At 24.0% G+C, this 21,976-nt stretch overlaps 3 protein-coding genes across 6 annotated transcripts; 1 reads left to right on the top strand and 2 right to left on the bottom strand.

Moving 5' to 3' along the window:
• Window positions 1-426: 426 nt before the first annotated feature.
• Window positions 427-21,874, bottom strand: LOC112598390 (solute carrier family 2, facilitated glucose transporter member 1-like). 3 transcript variants are annotated; one of them, XM_025344826.1, is made up of 13 exons: window positions 9,189-9,357; window positions 8,975-9,056; window positions 6,254-6,360; window positions 6,050-6,154; window positions 5,767-5,927; window positions 3,032-3,156; window positions 2,781-2,921; window positions 2,506-2,643; window positions 2,224-2,399; window positions 1,160-1,378; window positions 977-1,079; window positions 742-910; window positions 427-654 (listed from the first exon to the last, which is right to left on the bottom strand). In XM_025344826.1, exons 3-13 carry the CDS (start codon window positions 6,347-6,349, stop codon window positions 597-599), a joined length of 1,491 nt encoding a protein of 496 aa, XP_025200611.1. In that variant the 5' UTR covers window positions 6,350-6,360; window positions 8,975-9,056; window positions 9,189-9,357; the 3' UTR covers window positions 427-596. The 3 variants fall into 3 exon arrangements, with proteins under 3 accessions (XP_025200611.1, XP_025200610.1, XP_025200612.1); XM_025344825.1 differs by lacking the exons at window positions 8,975-9,056; window positions 9,189-9,357 and adding an exon at window positions 21,540-21,874; XM_025344827.1 differs by lacking the exon at window positions 8,975-9,056.
• Window positions 3,553-5,758, top strand: LOC112598391. The gene is made up of 4 exons (XM_025344828.1): window positions 3,553-3,770; window positions 3,869-4,124; window positions 4,941-5,432; window positions 5,531-5,758. Exons 1-4 carry the CDS (start codon window positions 3,553-3,555, stop codon window positions 5,711-5,713), a joined length of 1,149 nt encoding a protein of 382 aa, XP_025200613.1. The 3' UTR covers window positions 5,714-5,758.
• Window positions 10,156-21,384, bottom strand: LOC112598392 (transmembrane protein 107-like). Of its 2 annotated transcripts, none has more exons than XM_025344829.1 (5): window positions 21,345-21,384; window positions 13,844-13,987; window positions 12,867-12,934; window positions 10,433-10,533; window positions 10,156-10,346 (listed from the first exon to the last, which is right to left on the bottom strand). In XM_025344829.1, the coding sequence occupies exons 2-5, from the start codon at window positions 13,934-13,936 to the stop codon at window positions 10,189-10,191; spliced, it is 420 nt and encodes a 139-aa protein (XP_025200614.1). In that variant the 5' UTR covers window positions 13,937-13,987; window positions 21,345-21,384; the 3' UTR covers window positions 10,156-10,188. The 2 variants fall into 2 exon arrangements, with proteins under 2 accessions (XP_025200614.1, XP_025200615.1); XM_025344830.1 differs by lacking the exon at window positions 21,345-21,384 and adding an exon at window positions 18,191-18,214.
• Window positions 21,875-21,976: the final 102 nt, after the last annotated feature.

Genomic DNA, 21,976 nt, shown 5'->3' with positions numbered 1-21,976 from the left:
TGATAATTTATATGTAGACAATTATTAGTATAACTAAAATATGAATACGATTTATTGAACATTAAGAACTGTTTATTATCTTTACCTTCTATCAACTATAAACAAACAATTATGATCCTTGATTTGGTTTTTTTTTTATTTTAAAAATTATTTGAAACAACTGCAAAGTTTGAAAAAAAATTATCCTTTATAATAAATATCTTTAATTTTCAACTATAATAATTGTAAGAGAAATTTAATTGAATTTTTCACTAACCCAAGTGTTCATCATTTTTTTTTTAGAAATCAATATTTAAAAGGTAAGTTTTGAAGTAATTTAAATGGGAGCTTTATTAAAATAATTATTATCCATCATAACACACTCGTAGTGTACTAATATTAAAAAATATACATCTAATTATATACTAAGCTATATATGTACTAAACTTAAACAAATAAATCTTTTAAATGTTAATAAATTAACATGAAAAATTCAGTATAGATTTATATTACATCAATTAAATTCGATTATTGTAAACGTTCTATAGATAATATACAATCACAGTCAATAATAATTTTTAATAAAACATTTAAGTAAAATAATAAAATCTCGGCTTTTATTCACTATCAACACTCTGTTGGTCAATAGATGGTTTGGTTTCTGGAACCACTTTCCTGTATAGATTGTGTAAATTATACATGATAATATAACATGTATCATAATAGATATATAATATATACAAATCAATTTTAAATACTTACCATGTAAATATAATTAAAAATACGGTGCATACGATAAATGGAAGAAAAGAGTATTGTTTGAGAATTAGGCAAACAAAAGGAAATGTAAGTCCAACTAAAAAATTTCCAGACCAATTAGCAACACTCATTGCAGACATTAAAATAGGTCTGGGCCCAACATCGGTTAATTCTAAAAAAAAGTAATCGGATTATAATTTGTAATATTTAACATGAATGAAATGTATTTATAACTCACCAGATCCAATAAAGAATGGGATTGGTCCTAATCCAAATCCATAGAATAAGACATAACCAATAACGAATACTATCAAAAAATAAGATACTCCAGGTATTGTACCCTAAACACATTTGTTTTAAGCATTAATAAATAATATTGAATTATCAGTAAGCCAATAACTTATATAATTTAAATTCTTACAATAGACGATAAAAGCATTGAAATCATCAACGCTGTGAGCATCAATACACAAATAGCGCTGCTAAATAACAGCAATGTTTTGCGTCCAAAATTGTCAATAAATGTTGCTGATAGAATAGTTACAATAAAGTTTATTACTCCTGCGCCTAAATTTCCATATTGAGCATTAGCAGTGCTCATGCCTGCATTTATGAATATTGACGTAGAATAATAAAACACCTATAGAATTATTTAAAAACAGTTATGTAATATATATTAATAAAAATGTACAGTCAAGTCGATTGCGCTTATGTTTTTGAAATTTGGTAGGTATATACCTAGGAGATCCTATATCTGAGAAAGTACACCTTATTTATTTTTTAAATATTGCATTTTAAAAAAGAACGCTTACACAAGGATTTTTTGGAATATTAAATTAGTATTTTAAAATTGGTAAAAAATAATCGAAATAATAGCAGAATTAGCTATAATTAATAAATATATCAACTATATATAAAATAAAAGATCTGAAATGGATGAACCTTAAGAAAATAAACATTTTCAACCGAATTTTTAACATTTACGTTAATAGATTCTGCAAGATGCATCATAGAGTCTACTTTTTATTTTTAACATATACATGTTGAGTATAATTCACTCACTCTAAAACTATGATTCATTTTTTTATACATATTGTTTATTGTTATAGTTAGTTACAGAAAATAAAATAATTACCATGATTGGATATAATTTTAGATATTTATTTTATACTTGGTCAAAACAATCTAAATAACTGTGTAAAAAAAATCTATGCAGTTTATATTTAACGGAGTTTTATAAGTGGTAAATCTCAGGACAACTATTTTATCACGGGCAACGCTCAGTACAGAAATATTAAAATTTTAAATAATAATTGACACAACTTGACTTCTGAAAAAGGAAAGCTTAAGGTTAGGAAAGTTAGGTTAAAAAATACGCAGGTCGCTGTGAAAAATGAAAATTTCTGTAACACTGAAAGGGAATTAATGAACCGGATTCCTTCTCATTTTAGTCGCACTAATATTTATATAATATTAAATTATTACTGCATTAATTCCAGAAAGTTGTTGTCCCAACATTATTATACAGGTTATTATAATGGCTTTACGGCTAGAAGGTTCTTTCATAACCCTTCTAAACGTCCATCTTTCAGGAGAAATAAGCAAATTTTCTAATTCCCAACTTATATCAGATATTGGCATTCCTCTTAAATTGCTTAGTTCTAAAAATTAAGAACAATTTATGAAATCATATTTTAATAAATAACTATTTTGTATTTTACAACTTAATAATTTTAGTCCTAGAATTAATATTTAAATGATTAATACCTGATAATGCTTTGTTGTGTTCATTGCATACAGTATATAAGTATTTAGGACTCTCAGGAACAAATTTTAAAGTAGAAAGTGCTAATAATACTAAAATTCCATACAAACTAAATAAGTAATGCCACGATGATTCATTTCCTAAAAAATATATTATGAATGTCTATTAATTATTTTTATTTTTTTATTGCAATCTTAATACATTACTGAAATTATAAAATTATATCATTGAATTCATTCTTGTATATTATATCTTAATAATCAAAATATTTACTAACCTAAAATATTTCCCATGCCTAAAAATTGAGATAATACTACACCAAAGTTCAAACCTACTGTAAACATCACACCAAATACACCGCTCTTATCGGGAGGCGATAACTCTAATAAATACATCGGTACCATTGCCATAGTGAGGCCTAAAACAAATATTTAATATTTTGGTGGATATTTAAATACATAATTAATTTAAAAATAAAATGATAAAATATGCGAAATAATATTAAAAATAACGAATAATGATTCTTACCAGCGGATAGACCAGATAAAAGTCTTGCAATGAAAAATAATTCTACATGAGCTAATGATTTAGAACTAAAAAATAGGATACCAGATATTAAATTAATCAGGTATATAAGTTGTAAAGTTCCTTTCCTGGAAAAAAAAAATGACTAATTATAATATGTTTACTGAACTTATTTATTATCAATTAACGCAATAATTAACTACTAATTTTTGTATCAGAAAGCATGCTACGTATTATAATAAGGATTAAGGTTACCTGAATAGGTTAGGTTATCTAATCTATATTAGGTACCGTAATTGTTATGATATAATATATTATATTATTTAAGATTCAAATAAACTTTATTTTAAGAACACCGTTGGAACGTTAGCTAGTTAGATTAATATAATCGAATTTGTAACCAAAGCAACATTAAGTAATCATAATATTTTTCAAAATATATAAAATATGATGTATTCAATTAGTACGTATTTTATATTTAAATTAATCATAATATTATGAGACTTTATTTTGGTTTATTAATGATGTGTTATGCCAATAACTATGTATTTTCTCAAAATATTGTACACAACGTTACAACTATTTTTAAACCACACATGTTGAATGGACATTATATTGAATGGCCAAGTAAAAAAATTGAAGCCGATTATTTACACGAAAAACGTTGTATACCAAAAAATATCATTTTCACAAGGTTTCAAATCTGTGGAAATCAAGTGATTTTGGTTTCACCACGTTACAAGTAAAAATATAAGAAAAACAATTTTAAATAAGCTTTGAATAAAGTAAAAACTACGGAGACGTTAATATTGAAATAAACTATAAAGTCTAACGATTTAGGGAAGGTGTGCCATTCACGTTAAGTCAATTAATGCTCTATGATAAAGACCAATGTTTCAACTATGTGCGACCATTTCCTAGTTTAGAGAAGAGTACCACAGATGAAAGTAAATCCATTGTAAATGCCATAGACATATACATGGGTCAAAATGGTATAGTTTGGGTATTGGATATAGGAATTATAAATACCTTAGAAGAAACTCCAAAGAGAGAATCTGAAGCAAAAATATTAGGAATTGACTATGGAGATGGACGTGTAAGTTACAAAATAACACATAATAATTAATATATAACTATTGTATCATAGATATCAAAGATATGGATAGGCCACTCGTCGATCATGATGAAAAAATAATTTATTTAAGGCAGCTTATTTTTTTTTTTTTTTGATTTAATACTTATAAAGGAGTTCAATAACGCCACATTTTTTTAATGTTCCATAAAACATCGAAATGTTCACCTACACAAAAGATGTTAGTGTCTTGATTAGTTAATATTTAATTAAAATATGTTTATAAAATTTGTATAGAGTAGCTAGATGTATTCGAGCGTTGAAAGAAAAATGTACATCTATTTTAATTTATTGTAAGTCACATACAATCTTATCCAGAACGAAAAATTATGTTTTATGATTATATTTTTACTTGAGATCGACATAATTATTTAAATCTTACGTAAATACAGAGTATAACAAACAACCAATTATAATTTTTTATACCTTACTCATAAAAAATAACACTTTCAATTCTTACACTCATTTTTTTTTTCTTTGTTTATGTTAACATACTATGACATCAGCGTTAAGACCGTTAAGTACCAATACAATGCGGTTTGTTTTCATTCGTACTATCTACAGATATATTTTTTTCGTAAAAAACTTTATGTCTTGTAATGTTATGCAAACGCTTAGTACCTATTGTGCTTATAATGCATTTTTATTCGGTTGTTAAATATTTGCTTATCGAATGTCAATAAAATGTTAAAAAGTTATTTTTACGTAATATTATAAAATTTTAGTTTAATCTTAAAGCTTTATTACAAAATGATTACTATTACTTTATAATTATTATAGATAGTACATAGAATACCACTCAGGCCGTTAATATGTCGCACGCGCAGTCGACTACAATACATAGTTGTCGAATATGATAATGTAAACAATGATAAACCAATAATTTATATCGGAGACGGAGGAACTCGTTCAATTATTGTGTGGAACGTACAAGTTAACGAAGGCTACCGAGTAAAATTGCCATATTCTTCAACTACAACATGCACAGATTTTTCTACAGAAGATGTGTTTTACCTAGTCTTGATTGAAAATTTTAATTCCAATTACATATATTTCACCTATTTGTCGAGCTCAGATATGTTTAAAGTACGCACCAAAGATTTACAAAAACGAATTAATCCGAAATGTATAATTGACGTTGGACGAAAACCCTGCAAAATGGTAGTTTTAGGTTCTGCATATGGTTCAATAATGTATTTCCGAATAAAAGGGTTGAATAATTTATATAGTTGGGACACAAAAGAAAGTTTTTTAGAAGAAAATATTAAAATAGTAAATTTATATCAGTATAGTATATTATAATTTATATGATGTATTATAGTTAATCATAGCAATATCACTGTCAGTATCAAAGATAACATTGATTTTAGGTAAAGAAAAGTGCAGACTGTCGTACAATAACACATATAGATGTTGACAATAGTGGTGTACTATGGAAATTAGAGAGTAACTTTGAAGATTACGTAGTTAACACAGTAGGATGTTATGGTGCTAGTATAATGCTCTCACCTATAGTTGGAAAATTCGTACCTCCACAGCAGGAAAAAAATTAATTGGCTGAGTAATATTACACAACTATAAAAATTCAGTATTTAAAATAACTTACCTGCCCAATGAATTTGCTAATTTACCACCAGCTACACCACCAATTATGCCGCCAATCAAGAATACGGAAACCAGTATAGACCAAAGACCATCAAGTTGAGCGGGTGAAAATTGTACAGCATATCGATACATGATAGTTTCATTGCACCATTGTTTCAATATCTAAAAGATTTAATTTTTTTTTTTTTGTTATAGCTTAATAATTTTTGTCTTATATAATTTAATATTAAACATAAAAACTTAATTACAAATGTTAAAAAGTAAAATTTAACTTGAATACTAACTTCTGCAGGGGAATTTACTACTCCGGTATTATAACCAGCAGGAATTGAACAGCCTAAACTAGTACTTATTGTTGTTACGACTAAAATCCACGATACTTTAGTTACCTAAAACCACAGAAAAAAAACCAAAAATTAGTACCATCAATATATATGCATATAGTATATGTTAAAAGTAAATTATAATAATTATTCAATATTTATTACTTTGTTAATATGTTCTCGATCATCTAGTAAATAATTTGGATCTATTTTTTTTTTCTGATTATAATCATCTGCATTTACTACCATTTTATTTTCCATACTAGACGTACCTAAAAAGTAATAGAATACAGATTTTATATATTTATGACACCTATAATAAGCTGTGTACTATTTGATAATAGCAATAAATAATTTTAAAAATAGTATTAAAATAAATATAAAGTATCAAATAATATATATTATATATACATACCAATATCATGTAATTTTTAATAAATGTATTCATATTATATCAATTTTTACACATAACAATACTAGAAAATGTTTTACTTTTCATAAACATTTATTTTTATTTTATAATAATATTGTTACTTACCATATTTTGTATATATTTTTAAAATTGGCGTTATTTAAAGTATTTTTTTAAATAACTGAACAATGAATAATGTAACTAAATATTCAGGCTTAATATATAATAATTATATTAAGTTCAGCGTAAGCACGGCATACTAAATTGTCGATCTATATTAGCTCATTCATTTTTTTTTTTAATGGTATGAGTGTTTCAATAAGTACAAATAGTATATAGCTGTAATATTTAAATTAATTTTTTTATGAATATTTATTACAAAAATTAAACTGATTGAATTGTTGCAGTGAAATACACAGAAATTTCGAGAGTACAATATGTATACTCAAAAAATATGCTAATAAAAATATCCACCTACTCCATCACTCTCTTTTGTATATTTTAAAAAAAAATTCTCTCTGTATTCAACAAATATTCACACGAAATTTATTTCAAACATTTAAAATTAATTTTTATGAAATATTGAGTATCTATCAAGATTCTAAACAGTTATAGATGACTAGTTTTTGCTAGCTGGCAATAATCAGTATCCTAAGTACCTAAGTATAGATTTTTACCAAATATATTAAAAAGTATAACATAAGTATAAATGGCTGACATTTTTTATATAATTAAAATTAAATAAATAAATCATTAAATAATTTTTATAGTTAACGTTAATTAATTATTATAATTTACACAAACTTCCACGTAATATCAGTAATTTATTCCACTTTCTCGAGAACACATGCTGAAATCGCAATATTTGGTAACCCGTCTGTGTGTCATTGGGTTGTAAGATTACATTTGTTACTCAAGCAGTCAAGCGTTAGGTTAGTTTAAGACATAACTCTATGGTTAACGCTGTATATTTTCATCCTATTAGTTAGTAGAGCAAATTAACATTATAGTATAAATATTAATACAGGTAATATTCAAATTCTTAGTAAAAATTCTATCGATTAGCATAGCATATTTACTCATTACAATATTTATTTATTTTTTTAATAATTATCAAACATTTAAGTAATAACCGTCAAGAAAAAATGAAACTTATGAATATTTGTAAATTTTTTCAAAATTATCAAATACTTCATTGGATGTCAAATTGAACATATAATTCGTATAGTAGTATCTAATTATAACTATTATAAATACAAAACCTAATATACCTTTATAGAAAAAAACTTTAAGAACATATTATTAAAATATATTCGAGTATACAACGAAGAAAAAATAAAACAGCAAGTATTTACTTTTATAGACACTAATAGTAAATTTCATAGGTAAAAATACATATTAATATTTAATACATAGATAGTAAGCCTTAAGACAAAATAAACAGTTGTAAAATATTTGAAAAAAATTAACAAATTATTCAATTATGATAACCAGTAAAAAATAAATAATAAAAACATAAAAATGTATATATATATATATATACATATACATATATACATACAATCGTTAAAATTCATGATATAGTACCAATCGTCAAAACATGTTTAAAATGTGATATATTCGTATTTAAATTTCCCGAAGATTACCTATTATACAAGAATCACTACTCACTAATTATTATATTGTACCAATTAATGTAATTATATCACGAAAGTATCTTATTTTAGTAATTTAGGTCAGTGAAACCTATAGAAGTGTAAAATATAAAATAATGGACAGCAGAGAAATTTTGAAACTACAATTAATAAACAATATAGGCCAAAAACCCACTTTTTTACGTGAAAAATAGATTTAAAATTTTGTCTAATAAGTTATGACTTATATGAATAAGCTAAAAATCATAATGAAAAATAAACTTTCATGAACATAATAGGTAGGTACATCATATTATTGATCATTTATATTTTATGTTATAAGTAATAATTAAAAAGTTGACCAATTAAAAAATTAAATTATAAACTGTATTTTCATAATACAATTTATATTAAAAACTACTTATATAATATCTTATGTCCTTCTAAAGTTTAATAAATTATTTAAGAAAATATATCAAATACTTAAACTAAGATATAAAAAGAGGACTGAAAATATATATTATTGAGAAATAGATAACGTATCTTACAAGTAAAGATATTACGAAAACGCTTTCAATATACTTCACTGGTGCATATTCGTTAAGGTATAAGTTATAAGCAAGTTAATAGAGATTATCTTTAAACGCAATGTATAAACAAATATACTAATATACATTTGTTTTGGAAGGATTCAAACATTATCTAGCCTATAATAAGAAAACAACAAAAGCCACTTTTTTAAACTTTAATAGATATTAGTTTTAACCTTTGTACTCATATATATATTTATAAACATTAAAACAATAATTTTAGAACATAATTTGTATTATAAATACTTACCTATTAAGTTAGGAATGGCATGTAGGTACAACAATAGAATGTTTATATATTATATATTATGTAATTATTGTTTATAACAAAGCTATAAAAAAAATATAATACAATAATTATTAAAATGTATGCTGTTGAAAATGAATAATTTATTTAATTATATTTATTTAAGCCTTTGATAAAAATCAAACTATAATTTATTTACTATAGAATTCGCACTTACGTATGATTTGAAGTTAATAGAATAGTGTGTGTTCAACGATCAGATAAACTAGTAATTTGGTATTAAAGAAAAATTTTGGTAAAAAATGGCTGTCAACAATTAGAAAAATATATTCAGTTCAAAATAGATAGAAGACAACATATTTGGCACTTCTGTCCTCGTGAAATGATTAATGCATATTGTTTAAAACGTCAATTGAAGTGGATATATAAATAATGATAAAAATAATGATTTAATTAATAAATTATTTAGTATAACGTTTTATTTCTTGACCATGGCCTCATAGTACCAATCCATAATTAATATATTTCATACCACAATTTATTTATTTATTAACTAACCTATAAATATTATGCAAAATAGTATAATTTTTATTGATTTTAACGGACATATTATCTACTTAATTATTATAACGGAAATTAAATTATAATTTCAAAAATATTTTATTATTTTTTTAATAATAAAACAACCATTTTGCCTACAAAGAATTGCGTATAATAAACAAAATTATAATTTTAATATGTGAAATACTCTTTGGATTATTTTAAAATTGTTTGATTACCAAGTACAAACACTGTGCGCAATTTAATAAATCACTTGTCCGTCCATGCCTTATTATATCTATCAATTAAATAATGAATATTATAATAATAACATTCATTATATTATTTTGAATTAAAATAATTCATAATTTATTTTTAAATTTTTAAATAAATCCACAAGTAATTTATTCGTACCTAATATAAAATAACATTTTTTTTTGGTTTTGACTATGATTTTTCATCATATTTTATTAAATAATTAATATTATACAAAAATAATAAAATAATAAAGATACAATTACATGTTACATAAATATATTATTAATGAAATATCTATAATTTCTATAGTAATAGTAATTTAAAATAAGTCATACTATAATTAAAACGTTTTATATTAAAGTTTACTTATTAGATATATGTATATTGATAACTTAAATATAATTTTCATAAATATTTCGTCATTTTTTCATTATAAAAGAATAGCTTATCATAATTAGTTCGATCAAACACGGAAATATGCTGCATAAAAAAAATACAGACCAAAACATTTCACAACTCCACAAGTCTTGGAGGAAATAAAACATCATCATGGTAGCCACACCATGACAAATCATAGCTGTGGTCAGATAAGTTAAGAAAAAAACTAAATTTTTCAAGTATAATTAATTTAAAAATATACATAAAATATAAAGAAAAGGATACAAATAAAACCGTTTGTTGGAGAAAACATTGTTATACCACTCATAAATCCAAACATTTCGATACCAATGAAACCAATTGAAAGTGTATAACCAATCATCAACCTATGGATGTAAAGAATCAATTACCTATATTTATAATATTACAAATAAATCATTTTATTTTATAATTATTGTATTAAATTTAATGTGTTTTATGTAAAGTTAGTAAAATTTACTAAGAAAAAAAACAAGTGCACACTTAATGATGTAATAATATTTTATTAGTTTCTTCAAGTGAAAAAAATAAAATAAAATGATACGCAATCAGAAATAAAAACAAACATAGTAACGTGGTATGCATCATAATATTTTTAAATTCATATAAAACATAATGCGATTATTACATTTAAAAGCATATAATATACGAATAGTACGTTACTTATAAGTTATTTAAGTACTTATAGCAGGATCTCGTTAATCCGAACGGGATTGGGGAAAAAGGTCGTTCGGATGGCTATAATCAATTTACACCAAAATTGACCTCAAGTAATTTGAAATGCATTTGTAATTTGCACCAAAATTAAGGCCGATTTTTATTTTAATAATATGTCTTAACAAAGTATTAAGTATTAAGATATGTAAAAAGTTTATAACATAGAATATTCCATTTTAGATTCTGAGCGTTTATTTCACTAACTTATTTACACCGTTCATTATTGATATTTACAACGGTAGGTACGTCATTAGTATTGATTGACAACTACCTATTAATAATAATAAATTAAACAAATATAATATGATATGAAAATATAAATATCTAACCATTAAAAAACCAAATATATTGTATTGACATATCATTATATTATATAGGATGCATGTAAATTCCACCGGTTTGCTTTTTTTACCTGAAAAAAATGTTAATTCCACCAGTACATTTTTATTTTTATTTAGATATTCGGGATTTACCCTTTTACATTTGTGATAAATTAATTAGTATTACAGTATAGATATGATATAAAATTATTCAATACGCAATAACAATAAAACAATAGTAAGCAATAATAATAAGTTACAATAGATAATAGGTACATCATTTATGTACAGATTTCTTATTTATACAAAGGTAATATATTTAAAATTTAGTTACTATATATCATTTTTTAAATAAATTTAAAAAATATATATATAATAATTAATAATAATCACTATAGTTAGTAGTTTCTTATTTTACCATCGGTGGAGTTAATATGTTTTCAGGTTAAAAATACGCACTGGTGGAATTTACATGTTTTAAATTTAATCCAAAAAACGACTACCTATAAATCGATAGAATATACAAATGCCCATTATATAATATTAATTATATTATAAATGTATTATTTTTAGCTACAAATATATCATGACACTAATAAAAAATAAACTACTAGGTATAGTATATTATAGTAGTGTATTTACTTATAACCTGTATAATAACGTAATAAAGACAGATAGGACATCAAAATATGTAAATAATTATTACTAGATAAAGCAGTGAATAGTTAGAAATCCCGAAAAATTATTCATGTCATTTGAGTTATTGAGTCTTGTTTACCATAATTAACGAGGGTATCGAAGAAATAACCGAATACATGAACACTAATTTCGGTTAAATTACCAACACTAATTTTGACTATCTATAGTATAGATTCTATACGGTAGTGCAAATTTATACCTTTATTTTGGCGCAAATAACAATTTCTCATTCAATAAACAATTAGTAAGAATTATTTATTACTATACGAATATTACAACATTTATAACCACTTTAATTGAAATTTAAACTTTAAAAAAAAATGTTTAAATTTTTTATGTATATTAAGTAATATTATGTAGTATAACATACAACTGACAAACGTAATTAACAAATGCAATCATAATTTATCTAAATGATATATATGTGTGATGTACTATAATCGAAATTATTTAATCTCTTTAGATAATTATAACTCTATACTGTTTATTTAAAATGTATCATAAAACGATAGATTATCGATAATTACAGATAATTTTTATAGATTAAACATTTTTTACAACTAAAAATATTAAATGAATATATTGATTTTATTTCAAACATTTTAAAAGATGTTTATAATGAAAGGTCATTTTATGTGCAAAACATAACTGAAATACATACGCATGTTACTTTTTTTAGTAGAACCCTGTTATTGGTGCGTCAATATAATAATATATAATTTCTTTAGCTGATGTATAATAAAAATGTGTTTAATATTTTACAAAACTATCACATTATAATGATAAAGCGTGATCTAATGCTGAGATAAATACATTATATTAAACATTTTAATGTTTGTAGTGAAAAAAGTGCAACAATTAACAAAATGGGTACAAAATTCAACAAACTATATTGTCTACAAATATTTTATTTTTGGTAAGTAAAAGCAGTTTTTTGAATTTACCTTTTGTCTTGTTCCATATATAGGTCGTTGTCATAATCATATGGTAGACAGGCTTTTACGTTTCGTTCCTAAGTAATTGTAACCATTTTTAATAAGATTGAATAGTTACTGTAATATATTACATATGATGCTAAAATGTAATCAAGTAATATAGCGTTGACAAAATTATTACCTAAACAATAACCAGTAGTTCCACGTAATATCGGAAAAGAGAATAGGTTGGAGATTATTAAATATATTTCGGTGTTAAATTAAAAATGAAGCATTGTCACCAGAAACATACACATGCAAACAAGTATCTGTAATCTGTATAATATAATACAAGTGTATTATCAAAAAAAATGTTGCGTACATAATTTAATTACTGGCTTGATAGTAATAGCTATAGGCTCTAGCATGTGTGTCGTTATAACTTCGAAACACTACACTATTATTAGTATTATTACATATCAATACATATTATTATATTTTAAACTACAAAACAGTCAGATTAATGTAAAATTTCAAAAGTAATATAATTATGATTTCCAAAAAAAAAAATTGTATATGATCTATGATAATATCATGTTCATGTTTTTCTGTTTTGTAGACCTTGAACAAAAAGCTTAATTGTTTATATACGTCAATAGTTGTGCGAATTGAGTTTATCTGATTATACATAAATCTTTAACAGTTATACACGTAGGTGTACTACACGTCAGTGGTTGAGCACAACGCGGTAGGTTTCAGTATTTACGTATAACAATAATAAATATAATAAACAGTAGTTTACACCTTAGATCGATCATAATTCAATGTGAGAATAAAAATTTAATAAGAGAACGGGTAAGTAATTTAAACTTAATGTTTGTAGAAATATTAATTGTGTGTTTATGCATAGTTATTGAATGATTTTAGTATCAAAATGTAAAGTCAACGCTATAGTCACAAATTATATAAACACCTAATATAATAAGTATTTTTTTTATATGTCTTACCCTATGGTTTAAAGCCATGATAAGTATTATAAAATGAGCAACGAGGCATAAAAATCTTGCAGGAATAAGACCATCAGCACAAAACGTTGACATTGTGGCTTAATAATATTTTTTTATATACCGTTGCTTATCCAATATACTTCCCTGAAGATCAAAAATTGAATTTTCAATACATCAATTAACAATATCTATAACGTTACTTAGCTACCTTTATATTTAAAACCAACGCTAAGACATTTGTACATCTATTACAAATATATTTAATACCTAAAGAATAGTTAACACGAAAACCAATATAATAGGGAATATAAAGGAAATTATATGCAAATGGTAAATAATTAGGTATTCATCTTGTATATTTCCTGGGAATTCATAAGTAGGTACTACGTAAACGTATGAATTTATGATTTTTTATATGATATGTATAAGACTAAACATAATGGCGTACTCGCCACACAGGAAGATTGTGCATAATTGTCAGCTACTTATAAAATACAAATATATCTATATTTATATTTATATACTTGTAACTTGTAATATACAGCGGCGCCACTAAAAATTATTTTAGGAGGAGGTTATATATTATATATAAACTATATTTATAGGAAAAAAATATACCGTTCCTTGGTGATAATTTTAAAATATACAAGAACAATATATGCCATCAGAATAAGGCTGAACCTAGGGAGGATGTTATGGATCATATATTCTCTCCTCCCCAGAAATTATTTTTTAATTACGGTCTGAAATCAAAATATTTTTGACATTATAAATTATATTTTACATAATTACCTATGTTGTAACTTATTTTTATTTTTAATTTAATTTAATTTAATATTACTTTATTATTATGTTTGTTTTTATATTGGTTTGTTAATATTTTAATGTATTGTTACCATTGAGCCATATTTATTAATAAAAGCTAACTAAAAAAAATGTATATATAATATTGTATCTTAATTTTTAATATTTTATTTTATCGTTAGAGAATGTAACAATGGCATTTGCTGAACCATTATATAGATGTTACATAGAAAATTAACGATCAGCAGTTTATATTTAGTTTCCTTAGTTTAAATATTGGAGTTAATTAACCAATTTTATCCATAGTACAATCTAAAGGTAACAACTATAACAAATATAACTATCTTTTATCTCTTAAAAGATTTGATCAATACATTTACATCAGTGGCGGATTTAGGATTTTTTTTTTTTTTGTTAAGGGGCAAAAATGTTATATTAATTTTGTAAATATAATTTAGGATTTGATGTTTGGTCTTCTAAATATAATATAACTACCAAGAAGGTTACCATTCTCCCTTTAAATCCTTCACTAATTTACACAAAACTAAGTTATAAGGTTGTAAAATATTGTTTATAAGATATTGCATATTTTATCAGTATGTTTAGTACTGCGGATTGCAAATTATAGCAGTATTGAATGTTAAATTAATTTTTAGCCAAAAACAATTCATAAGAATGTAATATCATGATATAATTTCATAAGATATTACTATTTGTTCTTTACTAATTAAAAGTTATTTACTCCTATAAACTAGTCAGTACCACGTATTGTTTAATAAGATGATAAGGCTCGTAGTATAATATGAAAATAAGTAAATATTTAAAAATTTCATTACCTAACTTGGAATTAAAGATAACAAATGACGAAAACTTTAAATTACTTACGATTAATAATTTTTGATTTCCAACATAATAACAGTTATAGATAAATGGTATAGTTGAAATATTAAATTTTGTTTAAACTATACCTTTAAATATCTAAAAAAATAGGCACAAGTATTTTCGATATTTTAAATTGCTTTAACTATAACATATGAAAGAGTGAAGGACCTTACATTGAAATCATTAAATAATCAATATTTTAATTTTTTAATTTTTATTTGAAATTTCAACGATCTGTACATTTAATTAGTACAATAAACTGAAAAGATGGAGAGATGTAAAAAAAAAAAAAAGCTATATTGACATGAGTACATGAGTGAAGGGACCATCCAGTGACGGCACTTCAGCGATCAATGTTTATTATTTGCAAATCAAAATGTTATCACGTATCATGTTTAAATCAAAAAAAAAAAAAAATTCAAAAACGCTAAAATTTCATATTTCTGAAAATAGCACTAAAAGCCAAATTACTCGTATTTTTCAAATATTATTCAATACAATTCAGAAATCGTTTCAAAGACTTTAATAGGTTATAAATGCATGACAAATATATACATTTTATATAGATTTATATTTTGTATTTGTACCTATGCGTATTCATCATGTATTCATGTTTAATGTTTATCATAGATGTATGAGTTCATTTTTTTTCACGTACGAAATATATAGTTACGGAAGTTAAATAAATATTGCACACCTAAAATCCCTATATATTTAATTATTATTATAATTATTGAGCACGATATAGTCGATATACATACTCTCAAATAAGTTCTTAGAATAGTGGTTCCCAACCATTTTTAATTGATAGCCACGATTTTAACAATCTTTAATATTTGATTATATATTTTTTTTTATTTTAATAAAAATGTAAATATAAATAATCGCTAATAATCTCTAGGCTAATATTATTTGGTGAAGTTTTGAAGTTGGTAGTTGGGAACTATCAATTTTAAAGAACAACTGATATCGTGATCGTGTCAAAAAAATTAAATTGATAATATATTGAAATATAAAAAAAAAAAAAACCAAATAAAGAATAATTTAATACTGCATATTTTTTACATGTTATTAGGTAAAACTAATTTTAAAGTAGGTAGTACCTATAATATATATAAAACAAATACATTTATCAATAACTTAGATTATTTTTGAATATTTCTTTATAATTATATCGTGAAAATATTAAATTTATAAATATAGTAATGCAATGGACTACAATATACAGACAGAAGACACACATAACTTGCTTAACACATTTGCAAGTTTAATTATTTATTTCTTTAATAACGTAATCACCTACAAAGTATATATAATATATTAATTTCTAAGTAAAATGTTGATCGCGTAATTAATTTTAGAAAGTATCTTATAAACTTCGATATAAATATTTTTGGGTTAAATCTCATTAAATAGTAGCTTAATTAAATGTAAAACTTTGTAATCTAGTCACTTGATAGTAATGCTTTGAAATAGAGCAAATACAAAATTTAAAATTTTTGTTTTAATAATAATACGTAATATATTTATCATGTATTATTAACAGTAATTTACCATATCAAGACACGAAAATGTATATGTTATACGAATATAATAGAGCAAAGGAATTTGTTTTTTTACTTGCACAATTTTGAATCTTATCTCGGTAAATTACAAAGGTTTATTAGAGAATCTAGAGAAAATAATACAAAGTTTTTTTAAAAATATTTTAATTTTGGAATAATAATTACAAGTTTAAGCCGGTGTTGTAAAATTAAATAACAATATTTAAAAAAATATACTAAGAAATATAATTTAAAACAATGATGAAATGAAAATAATATATACTAGCAAATTTATTTTTTACATGTACGTATGAATCTGTAATAGATATACTTATAGCAGCAAAAAAAAAACGACGAATGAATTTATTTTTACAAAACTGTTATTACTTATTAATTATTATACTACAAGAGTACATAATATAAGGCCGGAAAATTGAACACAAGGTTGACCATATTAAATTATTACTAATCTAGCTATTAAAAAAACCTCAAAAATTGATTATTAACATTCTATACCATGAAAGGTAAATTATTTAATTTAAAATAATTTATGTATTTTATAAAAATGTTTAACAATGTTTATTAAAATTTTGGTCAACATTTTTCTGTTATTATCATATGAATAATATTTTATAAGTATTATATGCGGGATTAACCAATATAAAGTTATTATTTAAATCATAATTTCAAAGTATACCTATTGGTTTCTGTGATAGATTAATCCAATGCTGTGATAACGATTTTGAAAACCTGTTTTAATTCACGGTTAAGTTCATGTAAAGGTTTTATCCAAAATTTTATTTAAAATGTATTTTAAGTCTTACTAAAATTAATTAAAAATTTTATAAGCTTAAAAATCATCTGCCCAAATTTTTGAGGAGCTTATAAGTTAGCGGTAAGACATTTTTTTAAATAATGGAAAAATTCACGTATGTGTTTTAAGGTATTAGATTTTTAATAATTAATCTATACATATTTTAAGGATTTTTTCCATTGATAATCCAACAATTTGCATAGATAATTAAATCTAGTTATACGTAAATTATTTTGTTTATAATAAATTTTGATTAGGCTATATTATATATTCTTAAATTATACGTATATATATATATAATACCTAGTTATATATATTTTACTGCTTGAATTTAAAGAGCCAAGTCGCGACAACAGTGCCTTTTGAGCCTTCTTGGTGGATTTTCAGGGATGTTAGCTGAGTTAACTGCAGAAATCAGTGGATTAGGATGGTTTGCTAGATGGCAGCAGAAGCGCTTATAGTAGTATGAGGCCACTTCGATGACGGTCGGTACATCAAGATCTGAGTACAGTGTACGATTTGTTACATAACAGGGCGCATTAGTAATTATATGTAGTTATAGATTAAAACGTTTGTATTTTATAAATGTTGAATTTTTTTGCGGCTCCCCATAATTGGACACCGTAGATCCAAATGAACGTCAAAAAGATTTTGTAGAGTGATAATTTGTTTTTAAGTTGAGTTTAGAATGTTTGCCTAGTAAAGAATATAAGAACTTTCGTCTCAAGTTTAATAGGAGACGTTTTTGTTTTATGTGCTTTGCCTAAGATAACCACTTATCGAGGATCAAGCTTAAGTACTTACTGAAACCACTGGAATCATTTTATTGGATAGAAAAAGAGAAGGGGGAATGCCTTGTCTAATAAAAAAGGTTATATGAGAAGATTTATTATTATTTATTTTAATTTTCCATTTGGAATACCATTCTTCTAAAAAAAATATATATATAAAAAATAAAAATAATATTTAAAATAAATGGTTAGGTTAAGTTATATAGCAACGTAAAAAACGTGTTTTCAATGTTGCTATATTTTTAATTTTTATCATTTCAGAACCAATGATAAATAAAATGACAAAAACCATAATGCCACGATATTGTGACATGAAGTGGTTATTTAAAGAATTATATAGTCAATATTATAAACATGTGTTCTATGTTTGTATTATGAGTTATATACAAACAATTTTTAAGGCCTAAAATACGTGTTTATATGAAATATTAAAATATAATATAATACTAATAAAATATAATACTGCGCATAACAGCGTTGATTTTAGAATATTAAATCAATGTAAATAAGACACTAAAATACATCTATATGTGTTTATTTCATCAAACTAACGTACAACATAGTGAATTTTCGTTTATAGTAGGTAAAACAAATCGTATGTTTGTTACCTTTAATATAAGAGCGAATTGTCTTGTTATCAAATTTATAGGTAGAGGTATTTGTGCTTAAGTTTTAATTTATTTTTTTTTTAATATTTTAAAATCAAGCAAGAATGAGAAGTATTGTGAATATTTCGAGTTAAAAGTGCAAATATCTATAACTTAAAAATTAAAATATCGAAAAAAAACCAACGTCTGAGCACAAATAATGCTCTTACTTTAACTTTGATAATAGATAAATTCACTCAAATATTAAAACTAACAATACACAGATGGTTTTATTGAATGCAAATTTGCTGTGTTGAATGTTTATAAGACATAGAAAATACATATAAGTAAAGTATACTCTTAATAAACAATATACATATGTATATTATAATTTATAAAAATATCTGTGTACCTAAGTATCATAATCTCATAAATACGTAGTTACGAAGCACTGCAATTAATACCTATTTTACGAATAGGTACAGTTTTTATGTGACAATATACTATGCGTTTTGACAAATTTTTGAAAATGTATATAAGTATTACAAATTAATAATATGTAAATAAAATTAATTTCGAAAATAGAGAATTCAATAGTACGAATAAAACGATTTGCTATTCTTAATTTTTTTTCATATACATAATATGATTTGTGCAATTTGTAGGTAAATCTACTTTTACAATAAAAATAAATTATGTTTAAAAGGTTAGTATAAAATAAATTAGCCACACTTTAAAAAGACCGGGATCTTAAGTGAAGGAGTAATATAGTTATGGTATTTACATGCAATGAGGAGGGTTAATAAATTAATAGGTCACGACACTCAAGTTTGTTTTAGGCGCCTTCTGGTATCATCAGGCATAGTGGGGATAGATAGTTTTGAGATTAAGTGGAAGTGATGGCTGTGGAGATTGCAGTGAAGGCGTTTGTAGAATATTTTGTACTGTTGGGATAAAGAAATCTTTATGGAGAGTATCAGTTGAAACACATAGTATGAGACTTTAATTATTTGACGAAATTTGGATTGAAATGTTTAGTAATGTTTTATAGTTATTATTACGAAAATATATTAGGTAATATAAAATAATAATATATAACTGAGTTAAAATTAATCTATCTGATAACTCTCTATAGTTTTCCGTTTTATTTCAGTTGAAATATTATATAATATATAAACACTATAATTACAATGAATAATTATGATTTTCTAATTTTTAAATCTGGATATATTTTTGATATATATATATATCAAAAAAAAAAAAAAAAAAAAATGATAAAACTGAATATAGTTTCAACAAATGCTTAAAATCCGATGTAAATCCATTATGTACTTAAATCAAAAATATGTACAAAATAAACAAGTTATAGATAATTGTAAATTATTAAAGTAATTATTGTAAGCAATTGAGTTCATAAGCATTTGATTGAAACATATTAATTTAAAAATATTTTATAATAATAATAATGAACAACTGAAATAAATATTATGAAAATACTTTCAAAACTGTTGCTACAATCTATACATAAATCCCCACACTCAGCACCCAAATTACACCTAAATACAATCCTATTTAATTTCTTTAAACGGTAAGAAATATTAAAATATTAATATCTCTAAAACATGTTAAGATTGTAGTAAAAAGAAGGTAGTTACTAGTGGACGCCGAAAGCGTAAATGTGTGTCGTTGAAACTAAAAAAAAAAAAAAATTGCGAGATCAGTAGCCTTGATATCATTGGCTTATCTCGTGATAATTAAAAATCATTAAAGATTTTTTAAGAATTGAATGAATTTTTGTGCTTATATTACAAATTATTATAAATTAGTTATAAAAAGGAAAGATATTTTTAAAATGTTAAAGTTTTTTAAACATCAATACTGAGAATTAAAAGTTAACATAAATATAATTTAGCCTAAAAAAAAGCAACTGAAGTTCTGAATTATGATACAGCATACCATACAATAAGTCTATTATGGTAAATGCATGGCAATTTATCAACTCCACCGCAGTTATAAATATTCGTAAAAAATAAAATAATATATAATTAACTAATAAACACAGTAAAACAAATTACTTACTCGAAAAACACATTAAAGTATAGATAAAACAATAAGTTTCAGTTTTAATTTTGTCACAATATAAACATATAGGAAGGCAGTATAAAAGATTTAAATATATTAACTATTCATGAAAAACTTCTGTTTTGTTTAACACTATTAATTATAGTTTCGTACGTAAACTAAGTCATACAAAAAAATGTAATATTACTTTACCTAATAGACTTTGAAGATCATCGTTGTTCATATAATTATGGGTCGCCATGGTAACCTGTCTAATATTAGTAAACAAATGTTATAATAATAACACTATATAATGTCAATTCACGGTAGATGGTAATGATTTGTTTTTCGAAAAAAAAAACGCGAATGTCAATATGATATGATATCGTTAAATTAAATAATGGCGTCACTTGAAATTATCGAGGACAGTTTTCGGTTTGGATTATTTGGAATTTGGATAAGCAACTAGAAGTTAGCTATAATTGAAGTGGCTAAAGGTGTTTGAACTCTCAATTCCTTAACACTTCTACTAGCCCGACTTTGACCCCTACATCCTTATAGTTTTATTCGTTATTGTTATTATTGATAACGAAAATTGATAAACCTATACGCGATAATAATGTTTACGTACGAGGGCGCTCGGCTTGGTG

Source organism: Melanaphis sacchari, unplaced genomic scaffold, assembly GCF_002803265.2.
Source record: "Melanaphis sacchari strain LSU unplaced genomic scaffold, SCAv2.0 Contig487_pilon_pilon, whole genome shotgun sequence".
In the NCBI taxonomy this organism is placed as follows: Eukaryota; Metazoa; Arthropoda; class Insecta; order Hemiptera; family Aphididae; genus Melanaphis; species Melanaphis sacchari.
Note: the sequence above shows the minus strand (reverse complement) of the source record. Positions and strands in the feature narration are given on the sequence as shown.